This window comes from Mus musculus, chromosome 2, assembly GCF_000001635.26.
Source record: "Mus musculus strain C57BL/6J chromosome 2, GRCm38.p6 C57BL/6J".
Taxonomy (NCBI): Eukaryota; Metazoa; Chordata; class Mammalia; order Rodentia; family Muridae; genus Mus; species Mus musculus.
This window is the reverse complement of record NC_000068.7, coordinates 166094085-166111010: the sequence shown is the minus strand read 5'-3', so window position 1 is coordinate 166111010 and position 16926 is coordinate 166094085. Positions and strand designations below refer to the sequence as shown.

The 16926-nt window shown below is 50.8% G+C and overlaps 1 protein-coding gene across 8 annotated transcripts in view; it reads left to right on the top strand.

Annotated features, from left to right (window-relative positions):
• The window catches only part of Sulf2 (sulfatase 2), an 81785-nt gene that overhangs the window by 44673 nt on the left and 20186 nt on the right, over positions 1-16926 (top strand). For all 8 annotated transcript variants that reach the window (NM_028072.5, NM_001252579.1, NM_001252578.1 and 5 more), the window contains one exon: positions 16382-16533. In NM_028072.5, the coding sequence (NP_082348.2) occupies positions 16382-16533 (152 nt within the window). The remainder of the gene's footprint in view (positions 1-16381; positions 16534-16926) is intronic.

The following is a 16926-nucleotide window of genomic DNA, read 5'->3' as shown; positions in this document are numbered from 1 at the left end:
GGCAGCCTTCTCTGCCCTTGGCCTTCCTCCTGCCTGTCTGCTGCCGGCTTCCTTTCCCCGGAGTGCACACAGGGACACACTTGAGTGTGCACACACAGCTCTCTTCTTCACGGTCCAGCTGCCCCTTGTGTGCCCACCCACCCACACATGACCCTTATGGCCTGTGGCTGCAGAGTCCCCATCTGCCCCCCGAGTCTTGGAACCTCCCCTGAAGGACTTACCTCTCGGCATGGGGGTCTGTCTGGGCCTTGCCTGGGTCATATAGCCCACTGAAGGTCCAGCTTCTCCTGCCACATCTGTCTCTCAGATCCGGCTCATTGTCCTTTAGTTAAGTCAAGCATGGCGGCACACCCATGCTCTCAGCCCACAGGCGTAGTGGAGGGAGGACCAGTTGTTCAGACTCACCCTCATCTGCGTAGAAAGTCTGAGGCTAGCCTCGGCTACCTGAGACCGTTTGACACTGTGGTTCTCAACCTTTCATACACTGTGACATTCTAATACAGTTCCTCATGCCGTGGTGACCCCCAACCATAAAATTATTTTGTTGCTATTTCATAACTGTGATTTTGCTACTGTTAGGGATTGTCATGTAAATATTTGGGAGGTAAAGGTTTGGTAAAGGGGTCTCAACCTATACATGGGTTGGGAGACCCTCTGATCTAAAACAAAATGGCTCCGGTAGTTAGGAGCGGTTGACACTCTTGCAAAGGGACTGGCTTTGGGTCTCAGCACTCACCGGGTGGCTCATAATCCCCTGTGACTCCAGTTCCAGAGAATCCAGGGCCCTCTCTGGCTCCATGTGCACCAAGCATCCATGCAGTGCACGTCTATACATATAGATCACAGATGCACATAAAATTAATCTTTTTTTAAGTCCCCAAATCTCCTTAAGCCCTTAGTCTCTAGCCTTTCAATGCTTTTAAGATTTACATAAGTGAGTCACCCAGGCCCTCGCTCTAACATTACTTGTGACTGTGAGCTGGGACGCTTCCCTGATGCTCAGTTTCCCTTCTCTACAGCAGTGTTACGATGTGGATAAGTTGCCCAGTGCCCATAATATGCATCACCCCAAGGACGGTGTGACCAGGTCCCACAAATTCATGCAGTGAAAGTCCTTGGGAGGGAGAGGAAGCGTGGGGGCTGGGAGACCGTTCTGTCTGCAGAGCCATCAATAAACGAGGAGTTTCTTCCCCGGGACCCACAGAAAAGGCCAGGCATGGCAGCTACTGCCTCTCACGAGCCCTGGAGAGACAGAGACAAGAGAGTCCTTGGGAATCACTAGCCGGCCAGCCTAGCCAGTTGGGGGGCTTCCGGTTCAGTAAGAGATGGCTTGAACACTAAGGTAGAGAGGCAAGCAAGATGCCTCAGCAGGTAAAGGTGCTTGCCGCCAAGCCTGATGAGATGGGCTGCAGAACCCACCCAGTAGAAAGAGAGAACCAACTCCTGCAAGTTGTCCTCTGGTCTCCACACATATGCTGCACCCACGCACCCCCACAAACACACACACATACACACACACAGATAAATAAATATATATTTTTAAAAAGTTACCAACTGTTGGAGAGGGGGGCTGGATGATTGAGGAAGATACTGGATATTCCTCCACACTCCCATGTACAAGTATCCTTACATACATGTACATACATGAATACATATGTATGCATGCACACGCCACACACAAATAAGGAAAAGTGGAGTAAGCATAGGTGTGTGTCCTCAGTCCCCTGAGGATGAGGTATGGGGGTGGGGAGGTCCAGGTGTCCGTCTGATCCCTGACTGTCCCTCAGCCTCGCTCAGCCACACACAGGTTCCCGAGAACTGCAGAGACCCAGAGCCACAACCCAGGAGCTTAAAGCAGGAGGTGCTTCTCCTCTGACATCCCAAATCGGCTGTCCCCAGGGGACTTCTGTTCCAGCCTCCTCAGCTCTCCATATCCCAGGCTCCCCAGGCTCTGCCTCTCTCTCCTCGTGGCTCTCAGATCCAGGCATCTGTGTCCAGATTTCCCCGTTGACAGCACTGGCCTGCAGTTCCCCCTGACCCGATCGATGTAAGCTTCTTTTAACTTCTTTTAACTTGATCACAGAAGCTAGGGCTCAGATAAGGTCACACACTGTGCAGGTACCAGGATCAGAGTGGGTATCTGGAGAGTCACGATATGGCTCATGTGTTCAACCCCCCACCTGTCACTGTCCTCCCTTCCAGAGCCACCCTCAGGCCTGACTTCAGTAGACATGGGACAGAAGAAAGGCTTCAGTGCCCAAAACCTCATGTTTTGTTTGATGTTTGAAACAAGGTCTTCTTAGGTAACCAGGCGGCCCTTGAACTTGCAATGCCCCTGCTAGTACCTCCCCAGTGCTGGGACCACAGCTCCATGCCTGCCTACTGGGTTTTAACTCTGCAAACAGGAGGCTAACTCACACCAACTCATGGGAGGGAGGGCCTCTTAGGCTTCAGACCACTTAATTGCAAGCCTTTTTCTCAAGGAAGCACAGCGCCCCCTATGGGCCAAATCCATGAACACAGTGATACAGGATGCTGGCTGTATCCTGAATGAAGCAAGGGACTTTGGTGGACGCTCTGCAGTCCACATGCCTTCTACACTACCCTCCAAGTCATTCGTGTGTGGGGGGATTATTTTATGCTTATTGTTCTGAGTATTGAATCTGAGTCTATTTTCTATATAAATAAGGAAGGGGTTTTTTTTGTTGTTGTTGTGGGTGGTGGTTGGTTGGTTTTAGGTTTTTGGCAGTTATAAATGTGCTCAGTTTCCTAGCATTAGATCTGACAGGAAAGCTGTTATAATTGAATGTGAAACTTTTCCAAGAGATTCCTTATTTCTGAAAATTCTGTCCCTGATGGCAGGGGCAACCAGTATTTGAATTGCAAATACCAAGCGCCCACCAGCCTGCGCTGGGAACCAGCAGCCTCCCAGGGAATCTGTCTCCTTGCTGGCACCTGACTGCCACCTCATGTCTCCTTGACGGATGTGCCAGAGACGTTTCCGGTTGAAGCCTCCCTTTGTTATAAATCTCCCAGCTTTTATTTTTCTTGAAGATTGCTGTTCTAATGTTCTTTCAACTTTGGGAGATGACTGGCATAGGAAATTATTTTTCGACTGTGAATTCCTTTTGGGAGGAAATACGGCAAACTCATTATTATAGGAAAGGGCCATTGGTGAGATACCTCTGAGAGCAGCTCCGAGGGGTCTGATATGTCACGCTCCCTGAGGTAATGGGAATTTCCTATAGTTGATGGATCCTCCAGTCCTGCTGTAAAGGCTGCTGTGGATTGTCTGCCCCTCTGCCCCACCCTTCTGCACGTCTGCAGTTGAGAGGGCAGAGGGCTGGGAAGATGGCTTAGTGGGGAAGCCAACAAGGACCAGGCCCGATCCCCAGCATCCTGGTAAAAGGCGGGGTACGAATGCCCATCTGTAACCCAGTCTCCAAAGAAGATGAAATCCCTGGAACAAGCTGGTAGAACTGGTGAAGTCGGGGTTCATGTGGGAGACCCTACCTCAGCATATAAGGTGGAGAATAATCCAAAAAGATATCTGACATTAGCCTATGCTAATGCTCACACACACACACACACACACACACACACACACACACCAAAGGGATGCACACACACACACAGCCCACACCACACACACTCACCACACACACACACACACACACACACACAGGAATGCACACACATACACATATACTCCATACCACACACACACACACCACCACACACAGACACTACACTACACACACACACTACCCCACGCCTGCACAATACACCACATACACACATAATACCACACACAAACACCACAGGCATACATACACACATTAAAAGGAAAGGGCCAACAGTATAGCTCAGTCGGGAGAGCACTCGCCCAGCACACAGGAAGCCATGGGTTTAATCCACATCACTTCATAAAGGTGTGGGGGTGCACACCTATAATCCAAGCATTGGAAAGCTGAGGCAGGTTTGAGAGTTCAAGGCCAGTTTGTCCTGATAGTGAATCAACAGGCCATAGAGCCTCTCCCTGATGCTAGCTAGCCTCCCTCCCAGCTAACGAGGTTTTCTGGAAATGAATGGACTCTGTCATTTGCTACAGCTGCCTGAGTCTGGCAGGGGAGGCTGAAGCCTGCATTCAGTTAGAAACTCAAGCAACCCCCTCCAGGTCCCCTGCACCCACTGCCCAGCCTTGGCCTGATGCCCTGGGGTCCTCTGCAACCCAAGCTCTCTCCATAGCAACAGTCCCACTCGGAACAAGCAGGTAGGAAAAAGGAGCCTAGAAAGGGCTCAGCCCTCAGTCCTTGTGAGCTGCCTGGCCCTTCTTTCCCCTGGTGACTAGCCAACCACCCCTACTCCCCAAAGAGGACAACAGGGGGTGCCTTGAAAAGCTGCACTCTGATTGAAACCCTCCCCTGGCTGTTCTGAGTTCCTGAGATAAACCCACAGCTCCTTCTATCGGGCTCACCTGTTCACGTCTCTCCTGCCTCTGGCTCTTCTGTTCCATTCATACGCGGGCCACTGACCCTCTCTGTGGTACGGTCATCCCTGCCCTGGCACCTTAGTACTTGCTTCTGTATAAAACACACTTCACCCACTCCCCTGCTGTGGAGAACTTTCCAGATCCATCCTCACTCTTCCCTGGGGAGTCAGTTACCACTCCCTACCCAGTCCCAGTTATACAAAGATGAGTACTTGAACACCTGCCAGGCAGAGACAGAAAACAGGCATCCACCACTGAAACCTAGTGGTGGTGGGGCTGGGGATGTGGCTCCGTCGGGAGCTGTGTGGAGGGCTCTGGATTTAGCCCTCGGCACCTCATAAACCAGGCATGCTGGCACATGCTGGACTCTCAGGATTCAGAAGGGAGAGGCCGGAGGATCGCAAGTTCAAGGTCATTCTTAGTGGCACAGCTATTTCCAGAACAGACCGGGCTGCAAGGTGCCCTGACTGAAAAAAGCGAGGGAGGGAGAGAGGGAGGAAGGGCAGGCAGCAGAGATCTCTCTTAACTAGGGAGGCTGCTTTTCGGCAGCCTCTGACCCTCTGCATCACCGCCATCTTCCTCTGCCTCACTTACCTCTCACATGTCAGCATCCGGAATGTAACCAAATGTAGCGAGTTGATTTATCTTGTGCTTTGGCAGTTCACCATTCAAACACAAAGAGAGCCCTACCGTAACCGTGAGAGAGGCAGCCTTAAGTGAAACAGAGCCACCGGCAGTTCTCAAAAGCTCTCGGCCTAGCCTGAGTGGGACTCGGGAGGTTTATTTAACATACTTCCACCCCTGCCTCCTCAGCCCAGACGGTTTGTCTGCCAAAAACCTGAAGACTTCAGGCCTGTGGCCTCTCACACGTAATAGCTATAGCAGCCTGGACTTTGTCCTTTGTCCACCTTCTTTTGTGGCTCAGATCCCCAGATCCCCCAGCCTAGTGGGATTGTCTCTGACACTCAGACCAGGGACCTCCACCCCCCCAACCCGTAGCCCCCAAACCCAATGGCAGCAGGTCAAAGCTGCCCAGTTCAGGATGTTTCTAGAACGACAGGTGCCAGGGATGGGATCTGAATTCCTGGGTCTACTGATCTTCTGGTTGGTATTTGTTAACGTGCAGGTGACACCGTTATCCAAAACAGCTCCTATAGGGAGCAGATGAATGCGGAGGTGTGCTTCCTTCCTGTGACAGCATAATCAGAAGTCACACGCATTCCATACGCTGCTGTAGGTTGTGGAAGAAGATGCCCAGAGTCACAAAGGAAGCCAGTTGCATCCAAGTGTCTTAGAAACTGCCATGTGTGCCTCTTTCCACATTTCCAGGTCGCATCACTGATGGTGGGCAGGTCTGGTACCAGAAGTGATATTTCAAATATCCATGGTGGCTGTCTTGGGATAGGTCACTGGTGCCTACGTCCAGGTTCTGTCAGTGGAGCTTTCCCTCAGGATAGCAGGGCATGCTAGTTAGAGGTTAAAGAAAATAAACGCACATGAATTCTCCCACCCAAGTTCACAGACTGCCTGAATTCTGGCTCCAACCAGCAGATTAGGAAACTCTTCCTAGAGCTGGAGAGATGACTCAGTATGGTTAAAGGGACGAGAGAGAATTCAGTTCCCAGAACCCAGGTCAGGCCTGTAAGTCAACTCCAGGGGATCTGATCTCTACCACAACACTACATTCATGTACACATGCATGCATACACATCTGTATACTCATACATACTTGCATATATATACATACAAATATACATATACTCAAATACATATACACACTTAATACATACATACATGTACATAGAGACATACAGACATACACAAATACATACATACACGTATATGTATATATACATACACACATATACATACAAATATTCATATACACAAATATATATACATACACATAATATACACAAACATACATATATACACAGACACACACATATAAAAATGAAATAATTTTTTTCTTTTACTCTTGAAAGAAAAGAACCACCACCACCACCACCACCACCCCGCTTGCTGTGGCACACGAGAATAATCACTTGGGAGGCTAAGAGAGGAGTATTTCAAAATGGGGTTAGCCTGAGCTACGTGGTAAGTCTGGTCTCACAGAAAAGAACTCCCCCTAGAATATATTAGACCCCATAGCCATCTCGTGCCACTAGAATACTCAGCAGCCAGAGTCCTCCATCTACCCCTCCCCTTCCCCCTGAGCCCTGTCCCTGTGTCTTGCCCACATCACGTCCACCTCAGTGAACAACTAGTGCCTCAGCATTTCCACACCTGCTCTCCTTACTCCTGATCAGGCCTGCTCCTGCCACGGTGTCCCTGTAGATTCAGCATCCACACATCACACGACCAAGGCAAAAGGCAGACTCGAAGCCCTGCAGGCTCCTCGTTAGACCGGTGCCCACAGCCTCCGTGGCCTGGTGTCTGTAGGGGCTCTCACCCCTCTGCTGCCCAACCACACCCCCCACAGGTTTGAGGGCTTGCTCATGGGACTGTCATCCAGACACAGGACGCAGAAGAAACAGAACAAGAGAGCCTTTTCCTGCCTCTTGAGCTGATATTCGAGTTCAGTTGCAACAACAAAAGCTGAAACAAAAATTGCAAATTGCTGACAATACCATGAAGAAACTAAGTCATGAAGGAGAGGCCCCTCGGGGGTGACCCAGCAAACCTCTGGCAAAGCTGAAGAATGGAGCCAGAGCATCTGCAGTAGAGAAGGTCTTCCCAGGACAAGCACCAGGGCAAAGGACCTGGGGCAGAACAGGCGCTGCCTGACTGAGGGGAGAGCTGGGGAACAGAGTCTGTAACCAGTAGGAGATTGTTACGCAGGCGTCTACAGGCTGACCAGACTCTGGGTTTTGTTCAAGTGTGACATGAAGCTGATGATGGGGTTTGCTAAGTATGGTAGATCTAGACTGGTGGCTTAGAGAGTGTCTCTGGCCACCATGGAGGAGGGACCGAGGGAGAAGGCAGGAGGGCTGACGAGGGGACTCCAGCCACCTCCAGACAGAGAAACTGAGGGTCCTATCCTGGACCTGTGCTTTAGACAGAGAGAGCTGCCAGGCTGTGGAGACAGTTTGGGGCCTGAGAAGGAGATTCAAGGTGTGGCCCTTCTGACCAGAGCGCTGGGTGAGGAGCAGACTGGGGGCAGATGGGAGGCCATACTGGGAAACCTGCTTAGTGTCAAATGAGTCAGTTTGCAGGGAAATAAGAGCACAAAACCAGAGAGTCCATTGAAACCAGCAAAGCCCATGCAGAGGCAGTGACAGCTGGAGCAGAGAGCTGCCGTGTGGGGTGACGCCCGGTTCTGTTCCCCCGGAGCCCTCGAGTGTGGAGCTGAACAGTCTGGTTTTGGCAGGCTGGACTTGCCATGTTCTGCCTCATTCACCACAGACCTTCCCCATTCCCCTGGGGAATGTTGTTTATTGTCATTGGCTGGGCCCTCCATCACCAGTCTCTGCTAATAGATAGATGTACGTCTCTCTGGGCAGGCGTACTTACAGTCCCTTCCTTGTCCCAGGAGACTCTAGGCCAAGACCAGTCACATCTGGTTTCAGACAAATGTTTTCAGTTCTTGAAACACACACACACACACACACACACACACACACACACACACACACACACATTAAAAGAGTCGGGACCCTGGTTTCTTTGGTGTTCTTCCCATGAGCTAACTGTGGCTACACTGGTAACTGTCCCATTGGTTAGGCGCAGTCACCAAGGCAGAGTAGAAGGCTCTTGCCTGAGACTAGCTAGGCCTGCATGCTCTGAGTGGAAACGAGGTCCTTCAGACTCTCAGGCCACACCCTTCTTGACTATAGGCCAGTGTGAATATTGGGAGATGTGATTGTAATCCCCTTCCCCTCTACCTGACAGTGCCCGGAACATGTACCCACATCGTGACAGACATAACTTCATCACTGTCCCCAGGGAGGTAGCGACACCCCTACTGGCCCCACTCAAGTTCATAGTACTCTGCACACAGACTGCACTCGGCTGACACACACACACCCCCTTCCCCTGCACCCCATTCTTGTCACAGTGCTCTTACAGATACTAAAATAGAAAGCCTTTGGGATTCTGGTTTGGTTTGGTTTGAGGTTTATTTTAGTTACTCTGTGTGTGTGTGTGTGTGTGTGTGTGCGCGCGTGTGTGCGTGTGTGTGCACGCGCATGCATGCTCGTGTCACAGCATGAAGGCTGAGGACAGGGAATGCCTCACAGATGTCAGTCCACTCCCTCCCCTGCATGGGTTCCAGAGACTGAGCTCAGGTCATCGAGTTGGCAGCAGATGTCTTTACCCACTGAGCCATCCTTCCAGCCCACAGAATGCCTTTAGAATACGGTACCTGCCCTTGCGCAGGGTATGTGCATCGGCCTGAATACCTCAGCCAGATCGATCCTGTCAGCTGCTGGCTCATCACATACCCGGTTTTAGCAGGTGCCCACTGGGGCTACAGTGTCCAGACGGGCTTGTGCCCTCTGGACTTGCATCCTTGGTGGAGGGGAGAAACATATAGGAAAGTGGGTGCCTCAGTGGGGTGATCCCAGAGAAACTGAGAAGAAGTGACCCTGAGTGCAGAGACAAAGGGGAAGGCAGGGTCATCTTGGGTCAGACATCACATGGAGAAGGGGCAGGTCCGTGAGACCGACAGAGGGGTGTCCAAGGCAGAGGGAGCAGCTGGTGTAAATGTCCTGGGGCGTTTAAGATGCTGGAGGTCGGAACCCTGTGAGCCAAGCACAAGTCACTGTAATGGAGTCAATGGTCTTGAATTCAGAGGATCCTTCTGGCTATTTGTGGATGATTGATTCTATGAGGAGACAAGAGGGGAGGGAGGCTGAAGTATGGGGGTGAGTGGATAAGGTGTGCACATGTTCTCTCTCTCCCTCCCTTCTTCCTTCCCCTGAAAGGTCTTGTATGCATTTAAAATAAGCATTCTACCAATGAGTTAAACCCCAGTCCCTAAACTTCTCTCTCTTTGTGGACTGTCTTACCCAGTGGGCTGACATGGGCTCAAAAGAGCCACCAACTTGGGTACAGCTCCTGAACAATGGTTTCCTGCTCGCTTCTTGGGACAGAACACCCTTTTCTGCTTTTAAGGTCTCTCACCTCAAAGTGTGAACCACAGGTGGAAGATGATTTCCTGTGCTCCAGGGACACAGCAGGGCATGTAGGCTGACAATAGGGACCTCAGCGACCAAGGCACAGAAGTTGGGGCCTGTGGCTTGTCCAGGGTTACAATAAAGAAGGCCAAGAAAGAGGAAACCTTGGGGATGTGGGAGTGAATTGACTTCACAGTATGGAAGGGACCTGCCCACGAAAATAAGTCTTTAATGAAATGTCAGCCACACACCGTGTGATTCAGCGGGTCCGCTCCGGAACACTTCGCCTCCTTCACTGTTATTTACCAGTTTTGTTGAATGTTCGATGTGGGTGGAGGTGGTGTAGGGTGAGCCTATGCCAAAATTGCTGTTGTCCTTGAAACAGCCCTGTTCACAGCTCTACCCAGATGGCCAGGGACCAGGGAGGGAGGAACGGTCTGTACTACACTGCAGGCTGAGCTAGCCCTCCAGGCAGCCCTACAGCAGACCTCAGGATATATCTATCACCATCTCATCTTCAGTAGGTGCCTGGCCTCTTGCACAGCAGTAAACCCTGGTGTTCAGCCGTCAGGAAACAGGGGTGATGCCCTCTACATGTGTTCTGCAAGGGGCTGACAGGTCCAAGGTACAGATGTGGTCACTCTGCAGGCTTGCTCTTATCCATTCTGTCACATGCCTCCTGCAGCACAGGGTAAAAGGGGAGCATGCACACATGCACACGCACATGCACACACCCCTGCACATACATGTGTGCATGCATGCACACACCACACACAGTTGCCCTGAGATTCCCATTGTATCCTCCACTGCCCTCAGACTCGCAGCGATGCCTCCCAGGCTCTCCGATGCCAGGCATCCTGCCAGCTCATTTCTATCCCTGATCGCCGCACGACACAGCTTTTTCAGACCACAAACACATTGTTATGAGGCCATTTGAGTTTGTTTCAGAGCTAGGAGAGATAACAGAAGGGTCTGGGCCTCCTGTCAGGCGGCGAATGGCTCCCCAGCAGCCCTTAACGCAGACAAGTGGAGCGAGACAGCCAGGAGGGGAGGCGCTTGCCTGCTTCAAATGTTAAGCAATGGACAGGGCAGAGGGAAGGACTGGGGGCCTGATCCCTCACAGAGGAAGGTGAGCACACAGGTGATTTCCCATATCTGGCATCAGTTAAACCAGGTGCTAACAGGCGAGAGGCTGATAAACCAGGTGCTGACAGGCGAGAGGCAGATAGGATGCAGATAGATGCTTGTTACGATGATAGTTTAACTTTAGGAACTTGTGTCGTGGTTTTTTTTTTTTTTTTTTTTCGAGGCAGGGTTTCTCTGTGTAGTCCTGGCTGTCCTGGAACTCACTCTGTAGACCAGGCTGGCCTCGAACTCAGAAATCCGCCTGCCTCTGCCTCCCAAGTGCTGGGACTAAAGGCGTGAGCCACCACACCCGGCTTTGTGTCATGGTTTTAAGCAATATACCTGAACAGTCAGCCTACATCTCTCCAGGTTCTACCTCCAAATTCAACCACCAAGGATCGGAAGTGTTCAGAACCAAGTGCAGACGTGCTGGTCGAGTCTAGATTAGTTTTCTTATCATGATATCCCAGACTAGAGGGCGTAATAACTATCCACAGATCATTATGTCAAACTGAGTTGTCTAAGAAACCTGGGAACCAGCTTGAGTATCTTGGACTCTGCATGTGGGCCTGTGGTCTGGAAAAGCTGTGTCTCAAGTTGGAATGAGCTTCTGGTCTCCACAGGCCCTGGAATCCCTCACCCACGTGAGGAACCACTGTTAACAGGCATCCAGAGAGGGACATTATTGTCTCCATTATAGATCTAAAGAGCCAGGCACAGTGTCTCAGACCTGTAATCCCACCACTCAGGAGGCTGAGGCGGGAGGATCAAGTGTCCTAAGTCAACCTGGGACACATAGCAAGACCCTATTTCAGGAAGTAAAGAAAGAATAAGAGATTTGCCAAGGGCACACTGCTGGGGGATTACTGCATGCGTGAGGATTTGGGAGGTGATGGATTTGAAGTTGTTTTGTTTGTTTGTTTGTTTGTTTGTTTGTTTTTACATTCTTTGCGTGTGTGCGTGCACACCTGCATGTGTAGAGGACAGAGGACAACTTTCAGAAGTGTCTTCTCTCCTCCTACGACATGGTCCCCAGGGACTGAACTCAGGTGTCAGACTTGGCAACAAGTGCTTTAACCCCACTGCAATATCTTACCTGTCCTGTTTGGAGATTTTAGAGTTTTGCCGGGCAATGTCGCTTTCTTTGGGAAAAGGTCTACAGTTTGCACAACACCTCCACAGACCCTACGATCTGTAAGCTGTCCCTGGGTCCCTGTGTCATGGGTGTCCATTATTTTTTGTCCCACCCACTTCTCTTCACTGACATCATTTAGGATTGCCTTCAGCTAAGGTCCCTCGGCTACCAGTGGCATCTCAGGAGCGCTGACATCCCTGTGCGTTTCTTGTGCCTGCCGTGTCTCCCTAGAGTCCTCTCTCTGTCACCAAGCTCTCTCTGGTGGCATCTACTTTATAGAACATGTGACTGCTCTGACACTGGGTGCCTGAGGCAACACGGCTCTCCACTCGGGAACTGAATGGCTTGTGTAGCAATGTGTCAACCGCAGACTGTGCAGGAAGGGACACACTTGACCCTTGATCCTGATGTCCCGTCCACACAGTCTGCCCTCTACACAATCCATTTATGCCCTGTGCTGACAGGCTGCACCTCGTAGCAGAGGGCATTTGTAAATAAACTATGGGAGCTAGATGCTTGGGCATCTTTTCAGAGCCAGGAATCGTAGGCCACAGTCAGGACAGGATGTGTACATCTCTTCTCCACCGTAAGTGTAAGGCCTGGACGTGGCTCACAGGACCAGCTTGCTACATACCCTTTCAGGGGTTATCAGTCCAGCCCTGCTCCCTGGGGACAGGCATCAGCTTGCACACTGTCTCTGGCCTTTCCTGACCTGCCATAGTCTTCATCCGCTGCCAAACTCTTCTCCCCAGCACCGGCCCCCAGGCCCCTCCTTCATGGGCATCTCAGCCACCGCCGCTCCCAGAGTACAGGTTTTCCAGCTCCAGCTATGATCCGGGCTGCGCTTCTCGCCTTGGCCCTCGCTCCAGCTTGCTCTCCCTCTTGGCTGCAACTCCCAGCCCCCGGCCCACGCTAATCTGTTTCTCCCACCTCTCCTGGTGCCGGGATAACCATTTTAAAAACTGCCCTCGGGAAATCTAATCAAATGAGAGCAAAATCTAATTTGGCACTAAAAGCCTCTGACTGAAGCCCTGATTTCTGGAGCTTTGTGGAGCCTGGATAATAATGCCTTTCTGGGTTTCGCAAAGGTCCAGGACTGGGGAGAAGAGAGGGCGAGAGAACTCTGATATCCCTGGTATGGAGGATGAATGGGCTGGGAAGAGCACCGCTTCCTGAGCCAGCTGGCCTGGCCACGCACCGAGAGTTCTCAGCATTTGGAGCACACCAGCACCACAAAGCCCTTGGCCTCAATCTTTGGGGATCCCCAGCTGGGGACCCAGAAGAGATGGGAGGAAACCCAGTGCCACCATGAAGGTTCGGCCAGCGTTCTCCGGTTCTCTCTCTTATCTGCACAGTGAGAGCTGACTTGTACTTCCTGAACAAGCTGTGGCCCTAGGTTCCATTTAGGGCATGCCGGGGGCTGTGAACATGTTCCTTCAAGCCTGTCCCCAGCGGTCCACTTGGCTAACCAGGCTGCATGTCTCCGTGCTTACACAACTTATTAAAACAGTGCCACCTGCTGGAGGTCAAGTTCAAATATCTGCACCTGTAGAACACATTTTAGACTCAAACCCTACCACCACCTCAGGGAGTGCAGTCTGTAGGTGACAAACCCACACGGGGAATATATGACAAAGGCTGTTGAGCGGAGCAGAAGCCACACATGCCCTGGGGCTGTTAGCATACATCAGCAATTCCATATGCTGTCACTATGGTTTTTATTGACAGCGGGCTCTGTTTTCTTATTTGTGCTTCAGTGGCTTCAAGTGGGAGGCTTTTCCATCCCTGTGCATATATTTTTTTACTTTGTTTGTTTGTTTGTTTTTGAAATTTTGAAACAGGGTTTCTCTGTCCTGGTTGTCCTGGAACTCACGCTGTTAGACCAGGCTGGCCTAGAACTCAGAAATCCGCCTGCCCTTGCCTCCCAAGTGCTGGGATTAAAGGCATGTGCCACCACTGCCCAGCTTAATTTTCTTTCTAATTGTAATATATTTTAAATTTTTATTTATATATATAAATATTTATTTATATATATATATATGTAAATGTGAGGATATGCTGAGTGTAATTGCCCACCATGGCCATAAGAGGGTGCCAGATCTCCTGGAGAGGCATTGTGTGCAATTGTGAGCCACCCAGCTTGGGTGCTGGGAACCAAACCTGAGTCCTCTGGAAGAGCATCATGCTCTCACTAGCTAGCATCTCTCCACACCCCCTCTAGTTATCCTAGGGGGAGGAGTGATGGTGTTCTATTTACTTTCTTCCTTGTTGAAGTCTGAGCCAGCACAGAAAGAATGGTGACAAGGTTGGGAGCCAGCCTGGATCTGGGAAAGCCACAGCGGAAGGGCCTGGCTTCTTCCTGATGGCATTTGGGCTTCCTGGACGTACACACACACAGAGAGAGAGAGAGAGAGAGAGAGACAGAGAGAGAGAGAGAGAGAGAGAGAGAGGGAGGGAGGGAGGGAGGGAGAGAGAGAGAGAGAGAGAGAGAGAGAGAGAGAGAGAGAGAGCTCTGTTCTCAAAGGTCCCACGTGGAAGGGCCCAGCACTGTCCTCTGGGCCCAGAGCAGCCCAGCCCCCTCCTGCCTTCCCCTGCAAGCAATTCCTTCCCTATCTCTCTCTCTTATTTTGAGAGTTGCACCAGCACCCACTGGTTACTCCACAGTCACGGGGCACAGCTCCGATCAGTATGCTCTCAAGTTATCCTACCCTCCTACCACAGTCAAGGTCCTGGGCTGGCCTTGCTCATAGTGGAGTGACTTGGGACCTCGGTGTCCCTGTCTGGAAATAGAGGACTGGGGTATAACCTATGCGCAGAATAGTTTGTCCCTTACCCCGGGGAGAAGCTCTGGGTCTCCCCTCCTGATTAATATGGATTGCTGTGGTTTTATTAATGGCGGCATCATTGTTGACCAATACAGACACAGAAATCCACCGTGGCCAGATGGCCCCACCACCAAGGCCACGGGGGTGGGGGGTGGGGGTGGGGGGGTAGGCTCTATGTTTCTGTAAGAAATAAAGCAGGGGTGTAGTGCTAAAACCCCCAGCCCCTTCCAACCTCATCCCCTCCCTGCACCCACACCCACCAGCTTCATAGATTTCTTCTGCCCAGCTTTTGAATTTATTTAAATTAGATCATTTAAAAATATCACTGGAAAGAGTCTTACAGAATGTCTCTCTATCTGGTCTATGTCTTATACTGTTAGCATGCACCCACACTCATAAATGTAGCACAACCTTGTGCCATATTTTATTATATAACTATATTCCATTTCATCCACACATCTTTCAGCTAATGAACTTGTTTCTATTTGCTTTCTGAGTGTACCACTGTCAGCTGGCCCTGGGTGACTTTTGATGAACAACTGCATGCTGTTTCAAACTGCTGGACCAGAGCCCATGTTCAAGTTTGATAGAGGATGCCAAAGAGATTCCAAAGTGTTGGGCCAGTTGACACACCCCCAGCTATTTTCAAGAACCTCAGTTGCTCCCCGTTCCATCAACTCTTGGGGTGCTGTCAATTTATCTGGGACTGGGGAATACAAACTCTAGAGCACCCCTAAGCCTGAACAAGGGGTGTCTTAGTCACTGTTCTATTGCTGTGAAGAGACACCGTGACCAAGGTAACTCTTATAAACGAAAGCATTTAACTGGGGTTGGCTTACAGTGTCAGAGGCTAATCCATGATCACCATGGCGGGGAGCACAACAGCAGGCAGACAGACATGGTGTTGGAGAAGGAGCTGAGAGTTACATCTTGATCCTTAGGCAGCGGGCATAGGGGATGAGACGGCCTGGCATGGACTTTTGAAACCTCGAAGCTCACTTCTAGCAGCAGACCTCCTCTGTCTGACAAGGGCACACCTTCTAATCTTTCCAAACAGTTCACCGACTGGGGACTAAGCATGAAAACATAGTAGTTTATAGCGGCCATTCTTACTCAAAGCACCGCTTTAAAAAGGGACCAGCTCTCTTCTCACTGACCTACGGCAGCAGAAACCAACCTGTCTGCTTCCACCATGCTCACGGCCACAAACCAGAGTCCAGGGCTTTATCATCCATAGGAATCACTGACTTGTTTGTTTGTTTGTTTGTTTGTTAAGACAAGCTGTAGCCCTGGCTGTCCTAGAACTCACTCTGTAAACCAGGCTGACCTTGAACTCAGACATTCCCCTGCCTCTGTTTCCCAAGTGCTGGTATTAATGGCATATGTCACCACCACCTAGCTTGATCTCTTATTTTTTAAAGGACATATTATCTATTGTAAATTATTTTAGTATTTCTATAGCCGTATTTCAAGTCCCTTGTTTCTTCCCTGTGACCCTACTATAGACTTTGAACTCGTACACATGTACTTCTGTGAGGAGGGGCCCTGGGCTCCCCCTTCCTGCCAAAGGGCAGAGGGGTGTGTTGGTCTCTGGCTGTGAACACTCAAGTCAGTCAGCATCACTGAGGGTTGCCAAGGCCAGGGCTGGCTGCTCTCTTGCTCACCTCTGATCGCCGATCTCTTCCAGCTTTCTTCGGAAAATACCTCAATGAGTACAACGGCTCATACGTGCCGCCCGGCTGGAAGGAGTGGGTCGGCCTACTTAAGAACTCCCGCTTTTATAACTACACACTCTGCCGGAATGGGGTGAAGGAGAAACATGGCTCAGACTACTCCACGGTAAGCTGTGCACCCCCAGGCCCCACCACCGCCTCCCGAGCCAGGGGAACCCTACTCGTAGCTCACCCTGTGGCCTTGGAGAGGATGCTCGTGCCTAATTAGATGTGTGGCCTTGAGCATCGTCCAGTGCTGCTTCTCAGGTTCCCCATCGCTCCACTGCTAGAGTTAACTCAGATGCCACCTCCCGAAAGAGGCCCCCTCACTGTTCCAGCTAAATGACGTCCCCAAGCCCAGTTTCTGGAGTCTGAACTCCAACATTCAACAGTGACCCAGAACACCTTGATTTCTCTGTACCTTCGTCTCTAAGGAGGGATTGTTACCATGTCCATTCTCAGAGGACCATAAACACTCAATTGTGGTATCGTTATTCTTTTGCTGCCCCTCCCGCCATGT